The sequence below is a fragment of the Ovis canadensis genome, chromosome 1, assembly GCF_042477335.2.
Source record: "Ovis canadensis isolate MfBH-ARS-UI-01 breed Bighorn chromosome 1, ARS-UI_OviCan_v2, whole genome shotgun sequence".
Lineage (NCBI taxonomy): Eukaryota > Metazoa > Chordata > Mammalia > Artiodactyla > Bovidae > Ovis > Ovis canadensis.
The window spans coordinates 120301855-120329668 of NC_091245.1; the positions used below are offsets into that span (position 1 = coordinate 120301855).

Here is a 27814-nt window from a genome sequence, read left to right on the forward strand (position 1 = left end):
ATCCAGCACATCAAAACTTAAAAAACAAAAACAAAAACAAAAACAGCCGAATTATTGCTGTTCCCTCACCATCTGCTGTGTTTTCTTCCCAGGGAAAGTCCTGGTCAGCAGTGAAATGGGCGTCAGCCGCTCGGCCGTGCTGGTGGTAGCCTACCTGATGATCTTCCACAACATGGCCATCCTGGAGGCCTTGATGACTGTGCGCAAGAAGCGGGCCATCTACCCCAACGACGGCTTCCTGAAGCAGCTCCGCGAGCTCAACGAGAAGCTGATGGAGGAGCGAGAAGAGGACTTCAGCAGGGAGTGGGGGGAGGAGGGGGCAGAGGAGGACGAGGACGCCGGGAGCGCGGCGGCAGCCAGGGCGCACACCCTCACCGTGGAGGAGGAGGACGACGCTGCCAGTCACCTGAGTGCCTCCTCCTTGGGGAGGGCCAGCCAGGCCTCCAAGCCCCTCACCCTGATCGATGAGGAGGAGGAGGAGAAGCTCTACGAGGCGTGGAAAAAGGGGCAGAGCTTCCCCACAGGCAAGGTCCTGCAGGGCGAGGACGGCAGGTTCTCAGCCTCCTCTCGTCAAGGTGAGGAGCCCGAGGATGAGGACGTGGAGCGAATCATCCAGGAGTGGCAGAGCCGAAATGAGAGGTACCAGGCAGAAGGGCACCGGAGGTGGGATAGGGCGGAGGAAGAGGAAGAGGAGAGCGATGGCAGCTCCTTCGTGAGGAGAAGAAGGAGGCACACGCTGAGCGAGAGCAGCACCTCCGAGAGTGTGAGCAGCCATGACATCCGGGTCCTGAAGCAGCAGCTGCAGATGAGCAGCCAGAACCGAGGTGGGAGACGCCGCTCCGACTCCATGTCCACCGAGAGCACCTGGGACATGTGGAACCGGAGGCTGCAGGAGATTGAGGAGGAGGCTTCCCGGAAGTACCACTCCAGGAGCAAGAGAGAGGAGGTGGACGCCAGCTCGGAGGTGGGGAGCAGGGTGCGGGAGGATGACGAGGAGAGTGTGGCCTCCGAGGCCAGCTCCTTCTATAACTTCTGCAGCAGAAACAAGGACAAACTCACCGCCCTGGAAAGGTGGAAGATCAAGAGAATCCAGTTTGGATTTCACAAGAAGGACGCAGAGGCAGGAGATGGCAGCAGTGAGCAAGGTGCAGAGGAGGTGGAGGGGGAGAAGAAAAACCTCTCGGATGTCAATCTGTCTGCCTACCAGGCCTGGAAGCTGAAACACCAGAAGAAGGTGGGCAGTGAGAACAAGGAGGAGGTGGTGGAGCTCAGCAAGGGAGACGACTTGGCCTTGGTCAAGAAGAGGCAGCGAAGGCTAGAGCTGCTGGAGAGAAGCAGGCAGACACTGGAGGAGAGCCAGTCCATGGGAAGCTGGGAGGCAGATAGCTCAGCTGCCAGTGGGAGCATCCCCCTGTCTGCATTCTGGTCAGCAGCCCCCTCAGTCAGCGCTGATGGGGACACAGCATCAGTGCTCAGCACCCAGAGCCACAGCTCCCATCCCTCTCAGGCCCTAAGCAAAGTAGGCGGATGCTTGGCTTCCATCCCCACCACACCTCTACCTAACCTGCATGTGGGGCCTGGAGACACAATTTCCATTGCCAGCATACAGAACTGGATTGCCAACGTAGTCAGTGAAACTCTCGCCCAGAAGCAAAATGAAATGCTGTTGTCGCCCCGCCCATCGTCCGCTGTAAGCATGAAGGCAGCACCAACAGGCAGCTGCCTAGGGGATGACCAAGTTTCCATGCTCAGTGGACAGAGCAGCTCCTCCCTGGGTGGCTGCCTGCTGCCTCAAAGCCAGGCAAGACTCAGCTCTGAGACCCAGTCAGTTTTGTCCTCCCATACCATGAGGAGCGCAAGAGCTGAAGGTACTGGGAGCAAAGTGAAGGGGACCAGCAAGCCTATCTATAGCCTCTTTGCTGACAATATTGACCTAAAGGAGCTTGGCCGGAAGGAGAAGGAGATGCAAACGGAGCTGAGGGAGAAGATGTCCGAGTACAAAATGGAGAAGCTGGCCTCTGACAACAAACGCAGCTCCCTTTTCAAGAAGAAGAAGGTCAAGGAGGATGAGGATGAGGATGATGATGTGGATGATAGGGGTGAGGACACTGACAGTGCCATAGGGAGCTTCCGGTATTCTTCCCGGAGTAATTCCCAGAAACCCGAAACAGACACCTTCTCCTCCCTGGCTGTCTCTGATGGCTATGGAAGTGGCAGCAGAGCTGGCAGAGAGATGGATAACAGTATTAATAAGTGGCTCAGTGGCCTCCGGACAGAGGAAAAATCTCCTCCCCAAAGTGATTGGTCTGGAAGCTCCAGGGAAAAGTGCACCAGATCTTCCCTGATTCGGGAGACAGAGTCTAAGTCTTCCAGTTACAAGTTCTCCAAATCCCGGTCAGAGGAGCAGGACACCTCCTCCTACCAGGAGACCAACAGCAACTCGGTAAAAAGCACTTCACGGTTCTCTGCTTCCTCCACCAGGGAAGGCAGAGAGATGCACACATTCTCCAGGTCCATGTTCAGTGAGACCTCAAGCTCCCGAGAGGGAAGCCCGGAGCCCTACTTTTTCCGCCGGACCCCTGAGCCCTCTGAAGGAGAAGAGTCCCCAGAACCACGGCGTCCAAATGCGGCCAGATCCAGGGACTGGGAAGACGTGGAAGAGTCATCCAGGTCAGACTTTTCTGAATTTGGAGCCAAGAGGAAATTCACCCAGAGTTTCATGAGGTCTGAAGAGGAGGGAGAGAAAGAGAGGATAGAAAAGAGAGAAGAAGGGAGGTTTGCCTCAGGGCGGCGGTCCCGGTATTGGAGAAGCACTGACAGGGAGGAAGAGGAGGAAATGGATGATGAAGCCATCATTGCTGCCTGGAGACGCCGGCAAGAAGAAACAAGGACTAAGCTGCAGAGAAGAAGGGAGGATTCCGCTCGGCAAAGGGAATCTGGGAGAGACTGAGAACACAGGGAGAAGCCTTACAACTTAGCATAGGGCTCAAGACACACACAGCCACAGCCCACCAAGGGACAAGGATGGGGCAAGGATCATATGGAGGGGCAGAAGTGAAGTGAGCAGCACCAGGCAGGAAGACACCAGATGTGGGGTAGGGAGGAAACAGAGAAGGAGAAGAAGAGCCATAAACGGGAGGTCCAAATGAGGGACCAACTGACGCCCAGTGCTTCTGAACTTTAGTACTTCACTTACATGTTTGATTTTTTTCATCACAGACTAGAGATGAGCTTACACAGGCACTATAGTTTGTTGGAGACTCCAACTTATTCCAGAAAGGCTGTGAGTACAGGACATGGTTCTATATGTAGAGGTTTGATAATGAGACCCAAGAAATCTATCCTGTGGCAAGTCTCACCTCTCCCAGCAGCTGAGTTCTGGTTGTTTGTTTTGAATGTTTTGGATCTCCATTAAATTGATATGTTGTCAAATATTTCTTGTTTATTCTGGTCACTTTTAACTCTTTGGATATTAGTGGAAACCCACTTTAAGAGACACAGATGTGTTACCAAGAGCCACCCTCACCTTGTGCTACAAAAGCTATGTCTCCAATACTAATATCATATTTTAAAATATTAATATATAAAATATTATTATTTTAAAATAATATTTATTATTATAAAAATAATAACCAAGTATTTAGGATACAGTGCAATGGGAAGCCATGGGTCTCCTGCACTGCAGGCAGATTCTTTACCATCTAAGCCACCAGGGAAGCCCCAGGGAAGGGGAAGACACGAGGGGGACCCTTGAGAGTAACAGATGGAACTCAAGAGAGAAAGGTTTTATAGTGGTGAGCTAAAGGTAGAGAGTCCCTCTGGAATGGTAGGGGTTAAAAGCAAACCACCATGAGGGAGAGAAAAAACGAAGCCCAGCGCAAGGAGATGGAGATGTATTTTTATGAGGTCTTGTGGTCATCTTTGCTTTTCGTTCCTTTGAGGATCACTGGACAATGCCGTGGGCAGTCCATTTGATCCTTCTCTGCAGTCTAGATGGGCTAGGTTGATGAGATTTCTTATGTGTTGTTCTCAAGGTTTTTCAGCCTTCCAAACACAGGTTCGGAGAAGGCAATGGCACCCCACTCCAGTACTCCTGCCTGGAAAATCCCATGGATGGAGGAGCCTGGTAGGCTGCAGTCCATGGGGTCGCTAAGACACAACTGAGCAACTTCACTTTCACTTTTCACTTTCATGCATTGGAGAAGGAAATGGCAACCCACTCCAGTGTTCTTGCCTAGAGAATCCCAGGGATGGGGGAGCCTGGTGGGCTGCCGTCTATGGGGCTGCACAGAGTTGAACACAACTGAAGCGACCTAGCAGCAGCAAACACAGGTTGAATTGCCAAAGCAAGAGACATGTTTTGGGCACCTATCTCAAACATTGGGGAACTCATTTCTATAGTCCCTTTTAACCTGCAGCATCTTGCAGGATTCGAAAATAGGCATGCATCTAATTCATGAGATATAGTTGGGAGGGCAGAAGAGGAATGAGGAATCCACCAATGGGATGTATAGTAAGTGATCATTAATTGTGCGGTCATTTTTCCTAGAAACAGTTTTATAGGACGTGGACGTGATGCATCTTTTCTACGTGGATTATTAACATTACACATTGCAGTGAGCATGAATATACCAAGGCAAAAGGAACAGACTTGAGCTCAAACCCAGACTTGCACATTAGCTGCTGTCAAAATACTGAATTAATTTGCTCACTTTCCTTCTACCACATCAGCCTGCAATTCAGTCACTGATGGTGCTTCTCTCCCCTTCACTAGCTGAAGGAGAATGAGGCCTTAAAAAAAACACAGCTCAGCCTTTGTCCCATTTCCCTCTTTCCTTCTTCCTTTGCTCACTTTACTTTAGTCAGACTTAGTCCCTAGTTTCTGTGCTCAACAGGTCGTTGTCATCATCTAAGATGGTGCTGTCCTCATAGGCAAGAAGGCTGGTTGTGGCTCATTTTACCTTCTGGGCAAGCTCAAAGCTTCCTCTCTTATTTTACCCCTATAGGAAGGTTTCTGACATAGGCATAGACAATCAGTTGAGCATCCATTCTAGAAGAATGATCTTCTAGAGAGAGGATTGACAATATCCCTGGAACAACAGTTCTCTTTTTCTTTTCCTGATCTTCTTACCTTGAATTAGCTTCCAAATTGACCATCAATATTTAGAGACCCAAGTTCAGGGACTGAATTAACTGACAGGCCAGCTGAGCAGCTGCCCCCAGTGCCTGTTTATAAGGATCCAATTAACACAGATCTCTACACATGTCTTTTTTACTAACCTAAGTGGGAAATAAATAAATTTATCTCAATCATGTCAAGAAACTTTTTAAAACTCTCAGTCCTAACAGTCCACTGAGTGGATGTTGAACAAGCATGTTAAAGCATCTCGGTATGAAGAGCCACCTAGTATTTCTCCAAACCTGAATTTGAGCCTGGTGAACACATACTAAAGATGTGGCCTAGTCTGCTTTTAGTTGAGTTCCTAGGCTAGAAAGACAGCAATGGTCCTCATAGTCTGTATGTGGACTAGCTCAGGGGAGGAAATCCAAGAGAAGTCAAGGTCAAGACCTGCAGAAAGGCTTTTGCTTGCTGTGTCTCCAAGGATGTCTCCTTCAGGGTCCTGTGTTCAGGGAGGTGTCCACCTGAGAGTTCAGGATTCTGAATTCACCTGATTCCTGGTGTCCAGATTGTATTTTGGTAAATCACATTAATGAAAACTTTGTATCAGTTATAATGAGCTTGAAGGAATAGATGGGGTTTGAAGTATTAGGATCCCAAGTGTGACTTCTGAATTAGACCCAATCTAGGATGATAGGGTGGATTTCAGCCTTCCAGTCTCTGAATGACATGAAAAGGTGTGTTTTATGTCAGTAAAGTCCTCAGAAGATGGCACGCCCAAAGTGGATGATGAGAGTTCAGTGGGGGAACTGTTTACAGAGGCATGGGCAGGGATAAGAGAGCAAACAGAAACAGCGAAGCACCCGCGTACCAGAAGAGTGGGATACTGATCCCGTCTTGGGACTGAGGGGGCAAAGTGAGGGAGCTGTTTCTAGAGCCAGCAAGAGCCATAACCACAGGAGGAGGGTCACCTAGCAACCTGGCAGGGGAGTGAGGAGAACTAATACCCTGACTTCTCTCTCCTCCTAAATATTGATCTCATGCTAGTAACTTTTTTTAGCCAAACCTAACTGTAATCCAGCAGGTGGGAAAACCCAGTAGTCTGGAGAAGAACAAAAGGTGAATCGGAAGGGGCGAACAGAGAATTACCAGCACAGATGTTAATACACTTACATGGAAAGGCCATCTCAGTAGAGCCTTTCTGATGATGTTTTAAATGACTGGGAGCAACATGCACTGAACACAACATTGATCCACCACTAAGAGTTAAGTAATGGCCGGAATAGGGTTTTAGCTACACAAAATCAGCTAGCTAATAGAGTCAGTGATTTTGTTGTGTAGAAAAGAAAAAGAGGGGACAGATCTGAATTAATGTATCATCTACTTTTAAGTTATACAAAGAGCTCACTGGGAGACTTCCATGGTAAGGGAGAATAGTATACAGAAAGGGGCCCCGCAAGAGTGGAAATCCTGCATAAGATTTGGAGGTAGCTGGTAAGAGACAGAGAAGGCATTTTTTGACCTCCAAGGTCTGGAGGGGAAATGAAGTCATGGAGTCTGTGAAAAACAAGGTGGATCTGAAGCACCCGAGCAAGAAAGAGGAGACACACCCAAATTAGGTAATCCAAAAAGGAGTCATTTACAGAGGTGCAGACAGGATGGAGAGGTATAGTGTGCACCCTGAGGTTTAGGGTTAGGTGCCTGGGCCTGAAGAGTCAAGAGCAGATGGATGATATCCAAGAATAAGGGCACAATTTCAGGCCAGTACACCAGTTATCCTGTGATATATCGTTGGCCCTGGGTTATGAAGACTGCTTTTAGTGTTTGGAAAATTACCAGAAGAGGGCATACGAATTTCTCTGGATTCCCTGAAACCTTTAGTCCTAGTGTTATTAGCCAATGGCAATTAAATAACTTCTTGCCACAACCTGCTTAAAACACGCTAAACAGAATTGCCCTTGTGAGAAGAATCTTGAGTAAAAATTTATACCTAGCCTTAGGATCATCTGTCCTTATGAACTTTGGTTCAGGGCTCATGTTTTAAAGCACTATTTTCTGTGTCAGCTCCTGTTGCTAAGCAGGATGCCTTCCATCTTTTTCAGGTACCAACTAGAAACCACCTCCCCATCCCTGCAACACACACACTCAAAAGTAAATTTCATGTAAAACCTTTAAGTCATGTCATCCCTCCAAATGTCTGCCAAAGTTAGTGTAAATCTATCCATGTGCATGTGAAGGTAGTTAACAATATAATTTTATTTCTATAGGTTCCAAACACCACTACTGTCATTTTTGGACATCATGGCCCCGCCTAGCATCTGTGAGCAGCTGTGCACACAGACCAGCTGCTGCAGCAACTGAGCCATCCCATTTCCAGCCATTCGGTCACCTCAATCCCAGGCGGACATGGCCTCTCATAGTGGGCAGAAGATCCACTTGGTTTAGATCTATCTGTGGCTAGGTTCCTGGAGGCAGAAGTTGGATCCAGCTTTGGTGGAAACCCAGAGCAGTGGCCATAACCAATAATTCAGTTCAATTTAGCTCTGTTTGGTTAGGGTTAGAGTGAATGTCAGCCTTGTACCAACACTGGCCCAGGACACTGTGCTATTATCATCATTCTACAAGAAGTCATGGAAAACAGAGACAATCTCAAGTAAGAGAGAGTCCTAAATCCCTCAGGAGAAAGGTTTATGAAAAATTGCCCAGGTTAGAGAACAATCAAGGTCCCTGGGTCCAAGCTTAGTAGCCTGCCAGGCAGATAGGAAGAGCACCAACCTCTGAATCTTCAAAGCTCACAGCCAGCTCTGACACCTCCTTTCCCTCATCCCTCACCTGAGCCAGGTGATTCTGCTCTTTGCATGTGTTTTCCTCATTTTGTGATCACCACCATCTCCCCAAACCGGGACTCTGCCTAGCAATTGCAGCCTCATTTCCTTTCCGTCTAGTCTAGAACTGAATTAATCTTCAAGTTCACAATTCTGGTTCTTTATCTCCTTCTACTTAAGAATTCTAATGGCTCCCTATTGCCTATGAAACGAAGTTCAAATTTCTTCCCTTGGCATTTGAGAGCCGCCTTCCCCTCCACTTCCAGCCCTACCTACTGCTCCCTTCGTGTCCCGACTTCCGCCTCTGTGAGAGCAGCACACCATTGCATACACTCTTTTGTGCCCTTTCTCAGGCTTTCCTCTCTGCCTCAGGGCCCCCCATCCCACCCACCCTGCTATCCCCGTGCTCAGACACCTCCGTTCTCTGAGATTCTCCTCTATCAAAACCCTTCCAGCCACCCTGACCACATGCCTCTCTTCCTCCTCTGAAATCGCACAGTGTTTTGTTTGTGCCTGTCTTTGGCACTTACTACACTCTGCTTTTTATTATAGGAATTTGGTACTTAAGGTTAAGAATGTCTACCTTACTTAAGGATTGATAGTACCTAAGGATTATTGTGGAGTTATACGAACTTGGTAAGTAAATTATACATTGGTATATGTAATTCTATAATAAAAACAACACATTATTGTTGTTATAGTTATCATTATAATAAACACAATGTGGTGACGTGGTTAAGCACACAGTTTTGGAATCTGATTGAAAAACCACCAACTTATTACATATTTACCATATTTCAAGCAAAGGAGATCGGTCCTGAGTGTTCTTTGGAAGGAATGATGCTAAAGCTGAAACTCCAGCACTTTGACCACCTCATATGAAGAGTTGACTCATTGGAAAAGACCCTGATGATGGGAGGGATTGGGGGCAGGAGGCGAAGAGGATGACAGATGGCATCACCGACTCGATGGACGTGAGTTTGAGTGAACTCCAGGAATTGGTGACGGACAGGGAGGTCTGGCATGCTGCGATTCATGGGGTCGCAAAGAGTCGGACACGACTGAGCGACTGAACTGAACTGAAGCACTAAGCTGAGAGCTTCAAGCATGGGCTATCTACTTTATTCTCTTCAAAAATTTTAAACTTTATTTATTTACTTCAGTTTTTAAACATGTGTTGTGCTAAACACTATGCTGGGCACTAAGAATTCAGCAGAAGTCAAAACAGGTGATAATTTGCCCTCAAGGAGCTAATAATTTTATTGAGAGCCATAGATGGTAAAAAGGGAATTTAGAATATTATTTATATATTTATTATCTGTTTGCTTATTTGTCTGTCACTCTCTCCCTACTGGGCTTCCCTCATAGCTCTGTTGGTAAAGAATCTGCCTGCAATGCAGAAGACCCCAGGTTGATTCCTGGGTCGGAAGATCTGCTGGAGGAGTGATAGGCTACCCACTCCAGTATTCTTGGGCTTCCCTTGTGGCTCAGCTGGTAAAGAATACTGCTGCAATGCAGGAGACCTATGTTCAATTCCTGGGTTGGGAAGATCCCCTGGAGAAGGGAAAGGCTACCCACTCTAGTATCTCTGGCCTGGAGAATTCCGTGAACTATGTAGTCCATGGAGTTGCAAAGAGCCAGACACAACTAAGTGACTTTCACTTTCACTCTCTCTCCCTACTACAGTGAAAGCTCCATGAGGCTGTTGTTTCCTGTTGTAACCCCAGCACTAGAAGCCAAGCCTAGCAAAAAGGTGACTCTCAATAGACAGTTATTATGGCTAAAAATAATAGTTCTCTGAAAGATGGTGGTCTGGAGTAGGGTGTTACCTTAGACATGGTGATTAGGGAAATATTTCTCTGATGTTTCAAAGAAACTGATAGGGACACTGATGCTCAGAGAGGTAAAATGATAAATTACCCAAGGCCACATGGCTGCTCTACATCAAATTCAAAATTCAAATTGAGGTCTGGTTTGAAAGTCCACACACCTTGCAGGATAGATGACATCTCTAAAGAGCTCAGGACAGTGCCTGGCACACAACAATTGCTCAGTAAATATCTTTTACATCTTCTACTAAATTGTTAGTCTTTAAATCAATTTGTTTTAAAAGTGTGGAATTATTGATTGACTAGTGAATTAATGATTCAGCATGAATCAGTTTTAGGCCCCAAAGATGTCAATTTGTTTCTGTTAGTGACACTTTTCCCTCTTTCTTCCCTTTCTCCACCCCCCTCTGATGAGTGGGCAAGTTGTTTAGGGAGTGATAGGAGAGAGAACATCACAGGATACTGGAGGTTGGAGGGAATTCCAGGCATCTCTGGGAGGCAGAGCAGCTCAGCCAGCTGCTTGGGAGAGCAACTCTCACTTCACCAACATTGACTGCTGGGCCAGAGTTGCTGGAAGCATTTCTCTCCAAGTCACAGTAACTCTGCAAATGCTTCAGTAGAGCCCAGTCTTGACAAATGTCCATACTCTCCAAACCAGAGCAGAAGCTGGGGAGGAGGGCTGGGAGGCAAAAGGAAAGCATCAGAGTAGTAACTGCTCCTGGCCCTGCTCTGTGCCAGCTGCCACCAGCCTGCTGTGACCTCGCTCACATGGGGCTGCTAAGAGCTGTTTGGGGAGAACCAGGCATTCCTGAAAGGAACACAGAGCAACAAAGGCCCCTGTAGCAGGCAAAAGGGCAGATAGCAGGCATGACTCACTGGACGTTGAGACCCTGTGGCTCAAATGGATCATTGCCTTATTAGCATTTCCCAAACAAGAAGAAAATGTAAACAAGCGCTCAGAGAGGAAGCAAGGCAATGGCTTCCTGTTTCCCCTCTCTCCCCACCAACACCACTGCCCCAGAGAACACAGAGCAAGAAAGTTCCCAGAGTTGTGTTGCTCTTATGGAACCCATTCTGGGAAGCCGGCTGACCACCTCTCAGCTCCACTCCAGTTAGCCTACTGACCAACATAACAATCCTGCAAAGCTGGTATTAATATCCCCCTTTTACAGATGGGAAGATCTGGCTGAAAAGAATTAAGTGATGTGCTCAGGATCACAATGTAAGTAAGGAAGCAGGGATTTGAACCTAGATATGTCTGACTTTAAGGCCAATTTTTTCTACCACACCATTTTCCTTTAAAAAGATCTATGGCCAGGGAGGAATTAAAAGCACAATTGCAAAAAAACCTGAAATCAAATTGTAGGCTGCTGACAGATTGACCATCCAGAAGATACAGTCCCTGAACAAAGCCCAAGCTCAGACTGGCTTTCCTCCATCCAGCATGTTAGCCTGCTCACTAATAATCAGTCCAGTGAGAAAGAGTTCCAGGAAGATGACAAGCCCAGAACCCCCAGGGACCGCTGTTAAATAGGAGCTTTACTTAAAGGATGGTATGTTCAAAGAGGTTGAGATTTCCACACGCTTTCTCTTCTGACTCCCAGGAGAGAAGCTTTCATTCCAGGGAGTCACAATATTTGCGCATCTTTCAGACAGCTTTCTCTTTTTAAAGCTGCACAGCATAGGCGGTTGTGGAGCTCTCAATTTATTACAAAGGCTGCTGGGAGAGATGCAGAGAGCTGGAGGGTGTGTGTGTGAGAGAGAGAAAAAGAGAGCAGAGAGAGAGAAACAGAAGCAGACAAGAGATATTAGGCAAATCACTCATCCTCACAGTCCCTTAAACAGAAGAAACATGCCCCATCTTTGAGAGCAGTGCACTCAAGATGAATGAGGATTTCAGTTATTGAAACCAAGTCCCCCTAAGACCAAGTTCCTTTACTGAGTTTATGATGCCAACACCTGTTCAACTCCAGATTGAGGAGTATCAAAAAAAGGGGGGTTGAAATGGAGCAGGACCCTGTGGTACCCCCTAGTATACAAAAGCCTTTACATGTCGCCTGTTTCTTATTTGTAGGGAAAAGGCTACAGCCTTCCTGACCTTCCCTGAGTTCCAAAGGGGAGATTCAGTTCCTAATTAGGGAAGAGAGGGAATGAAGAAACAGCGGGGTGGTCAGGAAACAGTAGTGTGGGATAAAGCAATGTCCTCCTTGAGGGGTATATGTAAGACCCATGGATCAAGCCTGTGCTCCCTGCAATGAAAGTGTGGATTCTTAACCAGTGGACCGCCAGGGAAGTCCAGTTTTAAGCAAAGTTTTAATCAATATATCTCGACCGGTTTTTTTCTACTGGAGCTAAGCCTCCCCGCTCCCCCACCCCCACCCCCCCCCCACCCAGGTGGAGGCTGTAACTTGAGGCTGAGCACAAGTACTTAGACCTGCAGATTGGTTGGAATCAGATGGCTGATAATTGAGATGTGACCCCCATTACCTTATCACCAACCAATCAGAAGAAAGTCACATGCCCTGCAGCCTTTCTCCCCCAGGTTTTGTCTAAACACTTCCCTGAGAGCTTCACTAGTGGTTCAGTGGTAAAGAATCCACCTGCCAACGCAGGAGGCAAGGACTCGATCCCTGATCTGGGAAGATCCCACATGCCCATGCGACACAGCTATTGAGCCTGTGCTATAGAACCTACGAGTCACAGCTACTGAGCCCACGTGCCTAGAGGCCACGCTCCACAGGAGACACCACAATGAGAAGCCCAAGCACTGCAATGAAGAGTAGCCCCTGCTCACCACAACTAGAGAACCCTCACAGCAACGAAGACCCAGCACAGCCAAAAATAAACAGATAAATAAAATGGTTTCTTAGAAGACACTTCCCTGTGACTGTTAAGGAGTTTGAGCTTTTTGAACAAGAGCTGCCCATTCTCCTTGCTTGGGCCTTGCAATAAACCTTTCTTTTCTCCAAATTCCACTGTTTTGGTTTGCTTGCCCTCACTGTGCGTGAGGCACCCAAACCTGGGATCAACAACAGTATGAGCAAAATTCAGCCAAATAGGTTTGCTGCTGCTGCTAAGTCGCCCCAGTCGTGTCCAACTCTGTGCGACCCCATAGACGGCAGCCCACCAGGCTTCCCTGTCCCTGGGATTCTCCAGGCAAGAACACTGGAGTGGGTTGCCATTTCCTTCTCCAATGCATGAAAGTGAAAAGTGAAAGTGAAAGCGCTCAGTCGTGTCCAACTCTGTGCGACCCCATAGACAGCAGCCCACCAGGCTCCCCCGTCCATGGGATTTTCCAGGCAAGAGTACTGGAGTGGGGTGCCATTGCCTATAGACAAACATTATATTTATTAATCAACAATACTTGGGACCTGCTATAAAAGATCACTCTAGTTGATTTCATCCATTCATTTCTTCTTTCAATTCACAAGCACAGATGGAGTTTTTACTAGGGGACAAGAATTTTTCTGGGTGCTGGAAATGGAAAGATGAATGAAACACAATGTCTTTCTCTGAAGAGTCTGAATACAGTCCAGCAGATTCTCTAATGAAAGGCACTTCAGAGCCCAGAGGCTACTTTGGCTTGAAATCCCAGTGTTAGAATCTTTCCTTTGAGTTAAGGCACCAGCTACAGTTACAGCTATAGTCTGTGAATTAAGGGTAGCTCAGTGGCATGGATTAGCTAGTGTCCCTTTGAAATGAGACAGACACTGAGAAAGAAAGTTTTGATGGAGGAATATCAAAAGGTTCAAGAGTCTAAAAATTGTCAGTGGAATAACAAAGGACACGTGAGGCCATTTACAAATCAAAAAGAGGACCTCTTTCCACCTCTCTTCTCTGTTGTTTTATGTCTCTTAAGATACACACATCTTTGCACACAATGCAGTGAGCACAGCACTCTTTATGTTTTTTTAAAGTCTGTGTGTGTCAGCATTGTAGTCAAGCCAATCAATGTTTTTCGTTTGATCATGAAAATTGTGAAGTTTTAGGCAATAATGTTTCCTGGACGCAACAACACTGTTTCCAATGTGATTTCAAACTAGATGATTTTTCAAATTGTATTTATTATTATAAATAACTTCACCACCCCATGACAATAAACAGTATAAATCAAGTACTCTAAACTCTGGTCTTGTAGCCCTGATCTTCAGTGAAATCTCAGCTTTTTTTTTTTTTTTTTGAGTCTACAGTCTCTTTTCTTCAATCTGTATTGGAGGATAATTGATTTACAATGTTGTGTTAGTTTCAGGTGTACAGCAAAGTGAATCAATTATACACACACACACACACACACACACACACACATATATATATATACACACTCTTTTTTAGATTCTTTTCCCATATAGGCTGTTACAGAGTATTGACTGGAGTTCCCTATGCTATACAGGAGGTTCTTATTAATTATCAGTTTTATGTATCATAATGTATATATATCAATCCCAATCTCCCAACTGATTCCTCCTGCCCTTACTCCCTGGTAGCCATAAGTCTGTTTTCCACATATGTAACTTTATTTCTATTTCGTAAATAAGTTGATTTGTACCATTTTTCAAGATTCCACATATAAGCAATATTATATGGTATTTGTCTTTCTGTGTCTGACTTAAGTTCACTCAGTATGAGAAGCTCTAGATGCATCCACGTTGCTGCAAATGGCACTATTTTGTTCCTTGTACAGGCCACATCTTCCTCATCTATCCCTCTGCTGATGGGCGTCTAGGGTGCTTCCATGCCCGGCTATTGTAAACAGTGCTACAGGGGATGTTGTGGTGCTTGTCTCTTTTGGAATTATGGTTCTCCCTGGGTATGTGCCCAGGAGTGGGGTTGCTGGATCATATGGGGAGCTCTATTCTTTAGTTTTTTAAGGAAACTCTATACTGTTCTCTATAGTGGCTATACCAGTTTACATTCAGCTAAAGCGAGGGTGAGTGTGTTGGCTCCAGAGTCAGGCTGAAATGTTTTTTAAGGATAGTTTTGGGCTTCCCTGGTGGCTCAGAGGTTAAAGCATCTGCCTTCAATGTTGGAGACCTGGGTTTGATCCCTGGGTTGGGAAGATCCCCTTGAGAAGGAAATGGCAACCCGCTCCAGTATTCTTGCCTGGAGAATCCCATGGATGGAGGAGACTGGTGGGCTACAGTCCATGGGGTCGCAAAGAGTCAGACACGACTGAGCGACTTCACTTCACTTCACTTCACTTCACTTTGCTAGTCTAGATGTGTGATCTATCAGGTAATTGAATTTCTCTAAATCTACTTCATCTGTAAAATGGGTGGAGTGGGTTGTCATGCCCTTCTCCACCCATGCCCTCCTCCATGCATTTTACCTGAAGTAGATTTAGAGAAATTCAATTATGCTTTACTTGACCTCACAATTACAAAATGCTCTAACAAATATGGCATGGAATTTTAGAACTCCATGGGCCGTTCTGATTCTCTTACTTTATTTTAACTATCATTCCCAGACCTCTAAATCAAAGACTGATATCATAACAAACCCTGGACACATAATTTTTAATTGAATTGACTATATATGGATGTTTCTTCAGTTGAATGTCCTGACCATGTCTGGAGTTATTTTCTATGTTTGTTCCTTTTTCCTCCGAGGAGATATATTTGATCTGAGACCATCTGTTATTTTCTGTAACAATTTTCTCATTTGGCTTTGAGCTAGCTGCTGGAATCAGATGTGCTACCTCAGATTTGTTAGTTTACACCAAAAACATTATTAATACCTACTGCTTGAGAATGTTCTGGTAAAGTGAGAATGACCTTTGTTAGTAATGCCACTATCAGCTTTCCTAATTAAGTTGTTTGAATGCTATGATTTAGGTACTCTGAAGAAGACAGAAGAGAAATGGAGCCCCTGCTGATGTCATTCTGAAGCAGAGGTACACCTCTTCACAGTGTCAATAAAAGAGCTGCGTCTATTACAGGCGCTCAGCAATCCCACTGTGGAACTATGGGGAGCCACAGCTGAAGGATGTTGGTGATTAGTGACCACTGCAGACTTCTGCCATCCCGAGAGTAAAGGCACTGCTTAATTGCTTGGGTTAACTGCTCTTGTCTGAAAGAAACATTGAGAATGATAGGAAATCTCTCCATGTCAAAAGTATTTTTTGTAAGACGTTCAGTTTCCAGATTAGAAAAGACAAAACTACACTCACTGATCAATTAGAGAGTAAATTAAAGAATTAAAAGAGTGGATAATGAAGTGCAAACTGGAATGATACAGACCGTTATACTTTCTTTTTAAACATTATTGAGATTTCCTTCTTCCATTACCAAAAAAGAAAAAAATAGAAAAGAAATTCTCAGTGAAGCAAGTTTGTAACATAAAGAAAAACACACACAAGAAAATCATATCACCTGGAGATAGTCACTGTTTTGACATTTCTCTATGCATATATAAATATGTACTTTATATACTCAAAATCACATTATACAGACTATTTTTTAAACTTCAGTTCAGTTAAGTTGCTCAGTTGTGTCCAACTCTTTATGACCCCATGGACCACAGCACGTAAGATTTCCATGTCCATCATCAACTCCTTGAGCTTGCTCAAATTCATGTTCATCGAGTTGGTGATGACATCCAACCATCTCATCCTCTGTCGTCCTCTTCTCCTTCTGCCTTCAAGCTTTCACAGCATCAGGGTCTTTTCTAGTGTGTCAGTTCTTTGCCATCAGGTTGCCAAAGTACTGGAGCTTTACCTTCAGCATCAGTCCTTCCGATGAATATTCAGGACTGATTTCCTTTAGGATGGACTGGTTGCATCTCCTTGCAGTCCTAGGGACTCTCAAGAGTCTTCTCCAACACTCCACACTCCAACTGGAGTCTTCTCCAGTCTTTTGATGTTCAAAAGCATCAATTCTTTGGCACTCAGCCATCTTTATAGTTCAACTCTCACATCCATACATGACTACTGGAAAAACCATAGCTTTGATTAGATGGACCTTTGTTGGCAAAGTAATGTCTCTGTTTTTTAATATGCTGTCTAGGTTGGTCATAACTTTTCTTCGAAGGAGCAAGCGTCTTTTAATTTCATGGCTGCAGTCACCATCAGCAGTGAGTTTGGAGCCCCCCAAAATAAAGTTTGACACTGTTTTCACTGTTTCCCCATCTATTTGCCATGAAGTTATGGGACCAGATGCCATGATCTTAGTTTTCTGAATGTTGAGTTTTAAGCCAACTTTTTCACTCTCATCTTTCACATTATCAAGAGGCTCTTTAGTTCTTTGCTTTCTGCCATAAAGGTGGTGTCATCTGCATATCTGAGGTTATTGACATTTCTCCAAATGATATGATATTTCTCCATATTATATAGATATTTCTCCATATGATATGATCCAACAGAAGTTGGCAATTTGATCTCTGGTTCCTCTGCCTTTTCTAAATCGAGTTTGAACATCTGGAAATTCTCAGTTCAGGCCTGCTGAGGCCTGGCTTGGAGAATTTGGGGCATTACTTTGCCAGCGGGTGAAATGAGTGCAATTGTGCAATAGTTTGAACCTTCTTTGGCATTGTCTTTCTTTGGGATTGAAATGAAAACTGACCTTTCCCAGTCCTGCAGCCACTGCTGAGTTTTCCAAATTTGCTGGCATATTGAGTACAGCACTTTCACAGCATCATCTTTTAGGATTGGAAATAACTCAGCTGGAATTCCATCACCTCTACTAGTTTTGTTCATAGCCGTGCTTCCTAAAGCTCACTTGACTTAGCACTCCAGGATGTCTGGTTCTAGGTAAGTGATCACACCATCTCAGTTATCTGGATCATTAAGATTTTTTTTTTTTTGGTATAGTTCTTCTGTGTATTCTTGCCACCTCTTCTGAATATCTTCTGCTTCTGTTAGGTCCATACCATTTCTGACCTTTATTGTGCCCATTTTTGCATGAAATGTTCCCTTGGTATCTCTAATTTCTTGAAGAGATCTCTAATCTTTCCCATTCTATTATTTTCCTCTATTGCTTTGCACTGATCACTTAGGAAGGCTTTCTTATCTCTCCTTGCTATTCTTTGGAACTCTGCATTCAGATGGATATATCTTTCCTTTTCTCCTTTGCCTTTCATTTCTCCTCTTTTCTCAGTTATTTGTAAGACCTCCTCAGACAACCATTTTGCCTTTTTGCATTTCTTTTTCTTGGGGATGGTCTTGATCACTGCCTCCTGTACGGTGTTACAAACCTATGTCTACAGTGCTTCAGGCACTCTATCAGATCTAATCTCTTGATTCTATTTGTCACTTCCACTGTGTAATCATAAGGGATTTGATTTAGGTCATACCTGAATGACCTAGTGGTTTTCCCTATTTTCTTCAATATAAGTCTGAGTTTGGCAATAAGGAGTTTATGATCTAAGCTACAGTCAGCTCCCACTCTTGTCTTTGCTGACTGCATAGAGCTTCAGCATCTTTGACTGCAGAATAGAATCAATCTGATTTTGGTATTGACCATCTGTTGATGTCCATGTGTAGAGTAGTCTCTTGTGTTGTTGGAAGAGGGTGTTTGCTATGACCCACGCATTCTCTTGGCAAAACTCTGTTAGCCTTTGCCCTGCTTCATTTTGTACTCCAAGGCCAAACTTGCCTGTTCCTCCAGGTATTTCTTGACTTCCTACTTTTGCATTCCAGTCCCCTATGATAAAAAGGACATCCTTTTTGGTGTTAGTTCTAAAAGGTCTTGTAGGTCATCATAGAACCTTTCAGCTTCAGCTTCTTCAACATTAGTGTTTGGGGCATAGACTTGAATTACAGTGATATTAAATGGTTTGTCTTGGAAATGAACAGAGATCATCCTGTCATTTTTCAGATTGTATCCAAGTACTGCATTTTGGAGTCTTTTGTTGACTGTGAGGGCTACTCCACTTTTTCTAAGGGATTCTTGCCTTAGAAAGAATAGTAGTAGATATAATGGTCATCTGAATTAAATTTGCCCATTCCGGTCCATTTTAGTTCATCGATTCCTAAAATGTCAATGTTTACTCTTGCCATTAACATTTTTAAACTTAATATTCACTTAATAGTTTTCCCATATAAGATACTTTTAATAAACTTTATAGTATTTTTAGCTTTGATCTGGAACTCATTTTGCAAATTTCTATGATTGATTAATTACTTATATTTTCTTGCTTTCCTGTAATAAACAGTATTGAGATGAGTAACCTTATACATACCTGGTTGTGTATCTGTGTAGTTATTTCTTCAGAATAAATTCCTATGCATACATACAGAAAACCAAAAACTTCTTTGTAATATGTTGCCAATTTGCCTTCTAGACCATCTGTATAAATTCATTATCAGTAATAGTACCAAGTTCTCACATCCCACCTGTGCTGGTTATTATCAACATATGCGCACTTTTGCTAATACAAAATAATTGTTTGAATTCTAATTAAAGCTAAGATTATTTGATGCTTCCTGCTGCCAGGTACTGGGCTAATGCCTTAAGAGATAATGAAGTCAGCCATTTTTAGGTCCTCCATCAGCCCAACCAAGCAACACCAACCTTCTAGTCTGGGCGATTCATAATCCATTGCTCTTAAAGAGACCAGAAACTAAAACCCCATTGCCCTTGAGTCCATCTTTCATCTGGTACTGCTCACGAGCCAGTGCTCTGGCACCAGCTCTCTGTGCATTATGCCCAGGATGCTCTGTACTTCCTGGCTCTACCTGCACACCCACTGCCCTCCACTTCCAACCCACCCTCTTTAGGTACTTTTTCTTTATAGATTCTGCTTTGAAATGTCTTTCTTATTCAGTAATTCATACATGAACATTTATATTTACACATAGAGATGTTCATTGTATTTCCTCACAGCTCCTTGTATTTTTGGAAGGTTGGTAATGATGTCCCCTTTTGCATTCTTGACTTCAGTAATTTCTGTCTTTTTTTTCTTTTTTTATTGCTCAGTCTAACTAAAGACTTGTCACTTGTGTTGATTTTTATTCAAAGAACCAACTTTTTATTGATTTTCTCCATCGTTTATTTTATTTATTCCTTTTTTAAATTTTTAAAATGTTATATATATAATTAATTCACAATATTGTGTTAGTTTCAGGTGTACAGCAAAGCGATTTAGTTATACAGATTCATATATTTCTTCTTTTTCAAATTATTTTTCCACATAGACTATTACAGAGTATTGAGTATAGTTTCCTGTGATGCACAATAGATCCTTGTTGATTATCTGCTTTACATATAGTAGTGTGCATGTGTCAATCCCAACCTCCCAATTCATCCACCTCGTCCATTTCCCCCTTGGTATCCACAAGTCTGCCCTCTAAGTCTATGAGTATGTTTCTGTTCTGTAAATAAGTTCACTGGCATCATTTCTTTAGATTCCACATGTGTGATATCATATGATATTTGTCTTTCTCTGACTTACTTCACTTCGTATGATAATCTCTACGTCCATCCATGTTGCTGCAAATGACATTATTTCATTGTGTTTTATGGCTGAGAAATATTCCATTGTATACACGTACCGCATCTTCTTTATCCATCCCTCTATTGATGGACGTTTAGGTTACTTCCACATCCTAGTTACTGTTACCAGTGCTGCAATGGACACTGAGGTGCATGTATCTTTTCAAATCATGGTGTTCTCCACACATATGCCCAGGAGTAGGATTGCTTGATTAAATGGTAGCTCTATTTTTAGCTTTTTAAGAAACTGTTCTCCATAGTAGCTGTACCAATTTACATTCCCACCAACAGTGTAAGAGGGTTCCCTTTTCTCCATACCTTCTCTAGCATTCATTGTTTGTAGACATTTTGATGAAGGCCATTCTGACCAGTGTGAGGGGGTACCTCATTGTAGTTTGGATTTGCATTTCTCTAATGATTAGTGAAGCTAGACAACGTTATCCTTGACTGTGGTAGATTAATTAAGCTGTGCCCCAGACCCCTAAGAGAATGCCTTTACTCATGCTCCCTTGGCAAGTTGCTGCAGAATTGTGGTGCAGGAGCAAAATGCCCTTTGTAATAATTATCAGTGTGTGTTTATGTGCATGTGTGAAGTACTCAACTTATCTCTGTTCAACACCTAAGAGACTGCCCTAGAAAGCATGAAACTTAAAACATTCTGCAATTAAAGCAGAAATTGGCAATTTGGATATCAGCCAAAGGAAACTGATCTAATACTAAGTAAAAATTTGATGTCAAGGCAGAGTTCAGAGTACTGAAAGGGCAGGTAGAACATTCCCACAGCACAGGCAGGAATGACAGGCTCCCATCCTAGATGCAGGGTTAAACTGCTGGGACCTAGAGCTGTCAATTACATCACACCTACCTCAAGTGAAGGACAGCTCTGAGCAGCTTCCCAAGTTTCATCTTGAAGGACATCAGAGACTGTTCCTATTGATGCCAGAAAGCCAGGAAGCCAGAATTCTCCAGCACCTTCCCTTACTCTTGTTCTTCTTCTCTTTTGTTTTCTTCTAGTCCCTGAGTTAAAGAGTATAGAGAGAAGAGAGAATAAAACTTCCTCAGAGTCACAAGCCTCTGATTGTTTTCTCCTCTTTCCTAGACTGAAACAAGCATCTAGAGAGGAAAAAAAATTCTACTCATAACCATCCTAAGTATTTCAATGGAAAGCTCTGAGCAGCAATGTCAATGTAAGCTGAAGAGTGCTACAGAGACAGGAAGGGGACAGGGCACAATCTTTAAAAGAATGACAGCCATGGAAGTTATAACCAAACTGGTTATAATCAACTAGGCCCAAGAGGGGATACAATTTACTTCCTGTGACCGGCACACTTAGCACTGGCAGCTGCAACCGGCGCACATAGCGCGGCCGAGAGGAGCTACCCCACGTCCGAGATCCGGGCAGCAACTGAGAGTGCCAGGCTGCGACGGTGCAGGAAAGGCTAAGAGGAGCTACCCTAGTCCGAGGCCAGAGGCAGCAGCTGGGAGGAGCTACCCCACGTCCAAAGAGCGGTGACTGCGCGGGTGCAGGAGGGTCTAGAGGAGCTATCCCTCGTTCAAGGTCAGGAGGGGCGGCGGTGAGGAGATATCCCTCGTCCAAGGTAAGGAGCAGCGGCTGCGCTTTGCTGGAGCAGCTGTGAAGAGATACCCCACGCCCAATATAGAGAAACCCAAGTAAGACAGGAGTTGCAAGAGGGCATCAGAGGGCAAACACACTGAAACCATAATCACAGAAAACTGGTCAATCTAATCACACTAGGACCACAGCCTTGTCTAACTCAATGAAACTAAGCCATGCCTTGTGGGGCCACCCAAGACGGGCGGGTCATGGTGGAGAGGTCTGACAGAATGTGGTCCACTGGAGAAGGGAATGGCAAACCACTTCAGTATTCTTGCCTTGAGAACCCCATGAACAGTAGGAAAAGGCAAAATGATATGATACTGAAAGAGGAACTCCCCAGGTTAGTAGGTACCCAATATGCTACTAGAGATAAGTGGAGAGATAACTCCAGAAAGAATGAAGGGATGGAGCCAAAGCAAAAACAATGCCCAGTTGTGGATGTGACTGGTGATACAAGCAAGGTCCAATGCTGTAAACAGCAATATTACATACAAACCTGGATTGTCAGGTCCATGAATCAAGGAAGTGGTCAAAAAAGAGGTGGCAAGAGTGAACGTCAACATTCTACAAATCAGTGAACTAAAGTGCACTGGAATGGGGGAATTAACTCAGATGACCATTATATCTACTACTGCAGGCAGGAATCCCTCAGAAGAAATGCAGTAGCCATCATGGTCAACAAGAGTCCGAAATGCAGTACTTGGATGCAATCTCAGAAACAACAGAATGATCTCTGTTCGTTTCCAAGGCAAACCATTCAATATCACAGTAATCCAAGTCTATGCCCCAACCAGTAACGCTGAAGAAGCTGAAGTTGAATGGTTCTATGAAGACCTACAAGACCTTTTAGAACTAACACCCAAAAAAGATGTCCTTTTCATTATAGGGAACTGGAATGTAAAAGTAGGAAGTCAAGAAACACCTGGAGTAACAGGCAAATTTGGCCTTGGAAGATGGAATGAAGCAGGGCAAAGGCTAATAGAGTTTTTCCAGGAGAACGGACTGGTCATAGCAAACACCCTCTTCCAACAACACAAGAGAAGACTCTACACATGGACATCACCAGATGTTCAACACTGAAATCAGATTGATTATATTCTTTGCAGCCAAAGATGGAGAAGCTCTACACAGTCAACAAAAACAAGACCAGGAGCTGACTGTGGCTCAGATCATGAACTCCTTATTACCAAATTCAGACTTAAATTGAAGACAGTAGGGAAAACCACTAGACCATTCAGGTATGACCTAAATCAAATCCCTTAGGATTATACAGTGGAAGTGAGAAATAGATTTAAGGCCCTAGATGTGATAGATAGAGTGCCTGATGAATGATGGATGGAGGTTCATGACATTGTACAGGAGACAGGGATCAAGACCATCCCCATGGAAAAGAAATGCAAAAAAGCAAAATGGCTGTCTGGGGAGGCCTTGCAAATAAGTATGAAAAGAAAAGAGGCAAAAAACGAAGGAGAAAAGGAAAGATATAAGCATCTGAATGCAGAGTTCCAAAGAATAGCAAGAAGAGATAAGAAAGCCTTCCTCAGCGATCAATGCAAAGAAATAGAGGAAAACAACAGAATGGGAAAGACTAGAGATCTCTTCAAGAAATTAGAGATACCAACAGAACATTTCATGCAAAGATGGGCACAATAAAGGACAGAAATGGTATGGACCTAACAGAAGTAGAAGATATTAAGAAGAGGTGGCAAGAATACACAGAAGAACTGTACAAAAAGATCTTCAAGTCCCAGATAATCATGATGGTGTGATCACTCACCTAGAGCCAGACATCCTGGAACGTGAAGTCAAGTGGGCCTTAGAAAGCATCACTATGAACAAAGCTAGTGGAGGTGATGGAATTCCAGTTGAGCTATTTCAAATCCTGAACGATGATGCTGTGAAAGTGCTGCACTCAATATGCCAGCAAATTTGGAAAGCTCATCAGTGGCCACAGGACTGGAAAAGGTCAGTTTTCATTCCAATCCCAAAGAAAGGCAATGCCAAAGAATGTTTAAACTACCACACAATTGCACTCATCTCACATGCTAGTAAAGTAATGCTCAAAATTCTCCAAGCCTGGCTTCAGCAATACGTGAACAGTGAACTTCCAGATGTTCAAGCTGCTTTCAGAAAAGGCAGCAGAACAAGAGATCAAATTGTCAACATCCACTGGATCATGGAAAAAGCACGAGAATTCCAGAAAAACATCTGCTTTATTGACTATGCCAAAGCCTTTGACTGTGTGGATCACAATAAACTATGGAAAATTCTGAAAGAGATGGGAATACCAGACCACCTGACCTGCCTCTTGAGAAATCTGTATGCAGGTCAGGAAGCAACAGTTAGAACTGGACATGGAACAACAGACTGGTTCCAACTAGGAAAAGGAGTACATCAAGGCTGTATATTGTCACCCTGCTTATTTAACTTCTATGCAGAGTACATCATGAGAAATGCTGTGCTGGAAGAAGCACAAGCTGGAATCAAGATTGCCGGGAGAAATATCAATAACCTCAGATATGCAAATGACACCACCCTTATGGCAGAAAGTGAAGAAGAACTAAAAAGCCTCTTGATGAAAGTGAAAGAGGAGAGTGAAAAGGTTGGCTTAAAGCTCAACATTCAGAAAACGAAGATCATGGCATCTGGTCCCATCACTTCATGGGAAATAAATGGGGAAACAGTGGAAACAGTGACAGACTTTATTTTGGGGGCTCCAAAATCACTGCAGATGGTGATTGCAGCCGTGAAATTAAAAGAGTCTTACTCCTTGGAAGAAAAGTTATGACCAACCTAGAAAGCATATTGAAAAGCTGAGACATTACTTTTCCAACAAAGGTCTGTCTATTCAAGGCTATGGTTTTTCCAGTGGTCATGTAAGGATGTGAGAGTTGGATGTGAAGAAAGCTGAGTGTCAAAGAATTGATGCTTTTGAACTGTGGAGTTGGAGAAGACTCTTGAGGGTCCCTTGGACTGCAAGGAGATCCAACCAGTCCATTCTGAAGATCAGCCCTGGGATTTCTTTGGAAGGAATGATGCTAAAGCTTAAACTCCAGTACTTTGGCCACCTCATGCGACAAGTTGACTCACTGGAAAAGACTCTGATGCTGGGAGGGATTGGGAGCAGGAGGAGAAGGGGATGACAGAGGATGAGATGGCTGGATGGCATGACTGACTCGATGGATGTGAGTCTGAGTGAACTCTGGGAGTTCATGTAGACCACACTGTGGTAGTGTGGCAGGAAGGAAAGTGGAGTGTGAGGCAATAGTCTCATCCTATCCCTGTGATGGACAGGGAGGCCTGGTGTGCTGCGATTCATGGGGTCGCAAATAGTCGAACACTACTGAGTGACTGAACTGACCTGAGATTTAGAGCCTTAGTATATGCTCATTGTAATACATCAGCCTATGATAAATAACCCACCCATAGGAGCTATAACAGTTACAAGGCCAAGAAAAAAAGAACAGAAAGTGGGCAGTGGCCAAATTCTTGGAAATCTCTACCCTTCCCCAAAATGGCTGGAATGCTCCTCCTACTCATTAGCCTATGACATTAACCAACTTTATAAAAACCAACGACTTTGTATCCTGGCACCTCTTGCCTTCTGAGATGGCCCAGACTCTGTCTATGAAGTGTGTACCTCCCTGAATAAACCTCCTTTTGCTTTACTGTGGCTTGCTCTTGAATTCTTTCCTGTCAGAAGCCAAGACCTACACCTGGCAGCTGTCTCGGGGACTTGCCAGGGCTCAGGGAAGTCCCTGGGACGAGACTATCCCCTCATACCCCTTCCTTCCTGCCACACTACCGCAGTGTGGTCTGCATGAATGGTATGAGGAGAAGAATGTTGCTAAGACTCTATCCATCTTTATTCAATCCCACAAGACGGAAATGGACACTATTCCAGGAATGGAATGAATAACCCTGGCTGTGGCGGGGTTGTTCATCCACCTTTTCCATAGCCCAGAAGAGATATTACTCAAAATCACCTAACTGGCTAATCTCTGATTTTATATATATATACGAATACAGGAGAAGGCAATGGCACCCCACTCCAGTACTCTTGCCTGGAAAATCCTATGGGCGGAGGAGCCTGGTAGGCTGCAGTCCATGGGATCTTGAAGAGTCGGACACGACTGAGCGACTTCACTTTCACTTTTCACTTTCATGCACTGGAGAAAGAAATGGCAACCCACGCCAATGTTCTTGCCTGGAGAATCCCAGGGATGGGGGAGCCTGGTGGGCTTCCGTCTGTGGGGTCGCAGAGAGTCAGACACGACTGAAGCAACTTAGCAGCAGCAGCATATGTGAATACTCATTGTATAGTCCAATTCTATTTCCTCAATAATGGAAAAGATTGCCAGCTGTCTGCCCACTATTCATTCTCTCCCCTTTTTCTTTATAATATAATTGTGATTTGGGGGTAGGGGAGTGGTTAAATGTCCAGCCAAAAACTGAATTTCCCAACTTGTCTTACAGAGATTGGGTAACTGTATGACTAAGCTTTGGCTTCTAAAACATTGAACCGTTGGGGAAAGCCCCTTAAAAAAGACTGTTGAGTCAGTTGGGAGTCCCCATTGGCCTTCCGCTTCCTTTCCTCCCTGCAAAGAACTGTGGATTCAATGTTTGGACATGCAATGTCCAAGTTGTGACCTTGAAGTGATTTGTGAATGGCAACCACACAATAAGTTTGGCTTCTAGAAGGAGTCAGAAGCATTAAAGCGTTCTGCAGAGACAGCAGATCAGCCTTAATCTGCCCATATCCAAACTTAATTTACATGAGAGAAAAATAACCTCCCATCTTTTTTAAGTCACTGCTATTCCAGAGCTCTGTTGCTAAGAGTGGAACAACTCCTCTAACACCTTATGTAATAGGCAGAATGTCCCTGGTTAGGTGTATTTTCTTTTTCCAAAAAAAATTGGTAAAACCAATTTATATATCAATCTCCTATTAAGTCTAGTTAGTAGGGAAAAAGCTCCCAAAGCCTCTGTACTTGCAGTGAATTTCTGGATCTTGTTTTGCATGGAGCATCAGATAATGTTACCTGAAACCCAGGTTCTCCTTTTGGTGGGTGTCAAGCCAAAAAACACAGTCAAGCCAAAGAGTAAGAGTAGGAAGGATTCATTACTTACAGCAAGTAAGAAACACCTGGGATCTTTCCCAAAGTAGTCTCTCTGAACAGCAAAATTTCAGAAATTTTAAGCTAATACATGCATATTCATGAAGGGGCTTGGGAGGTCAACAGAGTCCAAGTTTTAGTTGATTGAAGTCACGAGGGTCAGAAAAGGTCAACATCATCATCCCTTAGGTTCCAGTTGATCTGGAAATTGATCACTTCAGGCTAATATTTCCCTGATAATAATCATTTGCTTATGCACTAAGGTCCGACTAGTCAAGGCTAGGGTTTTTCCAGTGGTCATGTATGGATGTGACAGTTGGACTGTGAAGAAGGCTGAGCACCAAAGAATTGATGTGTTTGAACTGTGGTGTTGGAGAAGACTCTTGAGAGTCCCTTGGACTGCAAGGAGATCCAGCCAGTCCATTCTGAAGGAGATCAGCCCTGGGATTTCTTTGGGAGGAATGATGCTAAAGCTGAAACTCCAGTACTTTGGCCACCTCATGGGAAGAGTTGACTCATTGGAAAAGACTCTGATGCTGGGAGGGATTGGGGGCAGGAGGAGAAGGGGACGACAGAGGATGAGATGGCTGGATGGCATCATGGACTCGATGGACGTGAGTCTGAGTGAACTTCGGGAGATGGTGATGAACAGGGAGGCCTGGCGTGCTGCGATTCATGGGGTCGCAAAGAGTCGGACACGACTGAGCCACTGAACTGAACTGAACTATGCATTCTCTTGTTCCTTTAAGATCAGTAATTACTGAGATCTATTTAAGGGCAAACATTGTGGCCAGGCTTAGGTCACAAAATGACTTGGGCCAAAAATGGTTTCTCTTATGTCAAGAAAGCCATGTCTGTTTCTCTTTCTCCATGAAATCC

At 44.2% G+C, this 27814-nt stretch overlaps 1 protein-coding gene and 1 long non-coding RNA gene across 5 annotated transcripts in view; both read left to right on the forward strand.

Moving 5' to 3' along the window:
* Window positions 1-3434, forward strand: part of STYXL2 (serine/threonine/tyrosine interacting like 2) — a 67723-nt gene extending 64289 nt beyond the window's left edge. For all 4 annotated transcript variants that reach the window (XM_069547966.1, XM_069547999.1, XM_069547977.1 and 1 more), the window contains one exon: window positions 93-3434. In XM_069547966.1, coding sequence (XP_069404067.1) covers window positions 93-2950 — 2858 coding nt within the window. In that variant the 3' untranslated portion in view covers window positions 2951-3434. The remainder of the gene's footprint in view (window positions 1-92) is intronic.
* Window positions 3435-4482: 1048 nt separating this feature from the next.
* On the forward strand, window positions 4483-9255 carry LOC138433983 (uncharacterized). The gene is made up of 2 exons (XR_011254560.1): window positions 4483-8580; window positions 8747-9255. It is a non-coding gene; the product is annotated as an uncharacterized lncRNA (long non-coding RNA).
* The last annotated feature ends 18559 nt before the right edge of the window (window positions 9256-27814 follow it).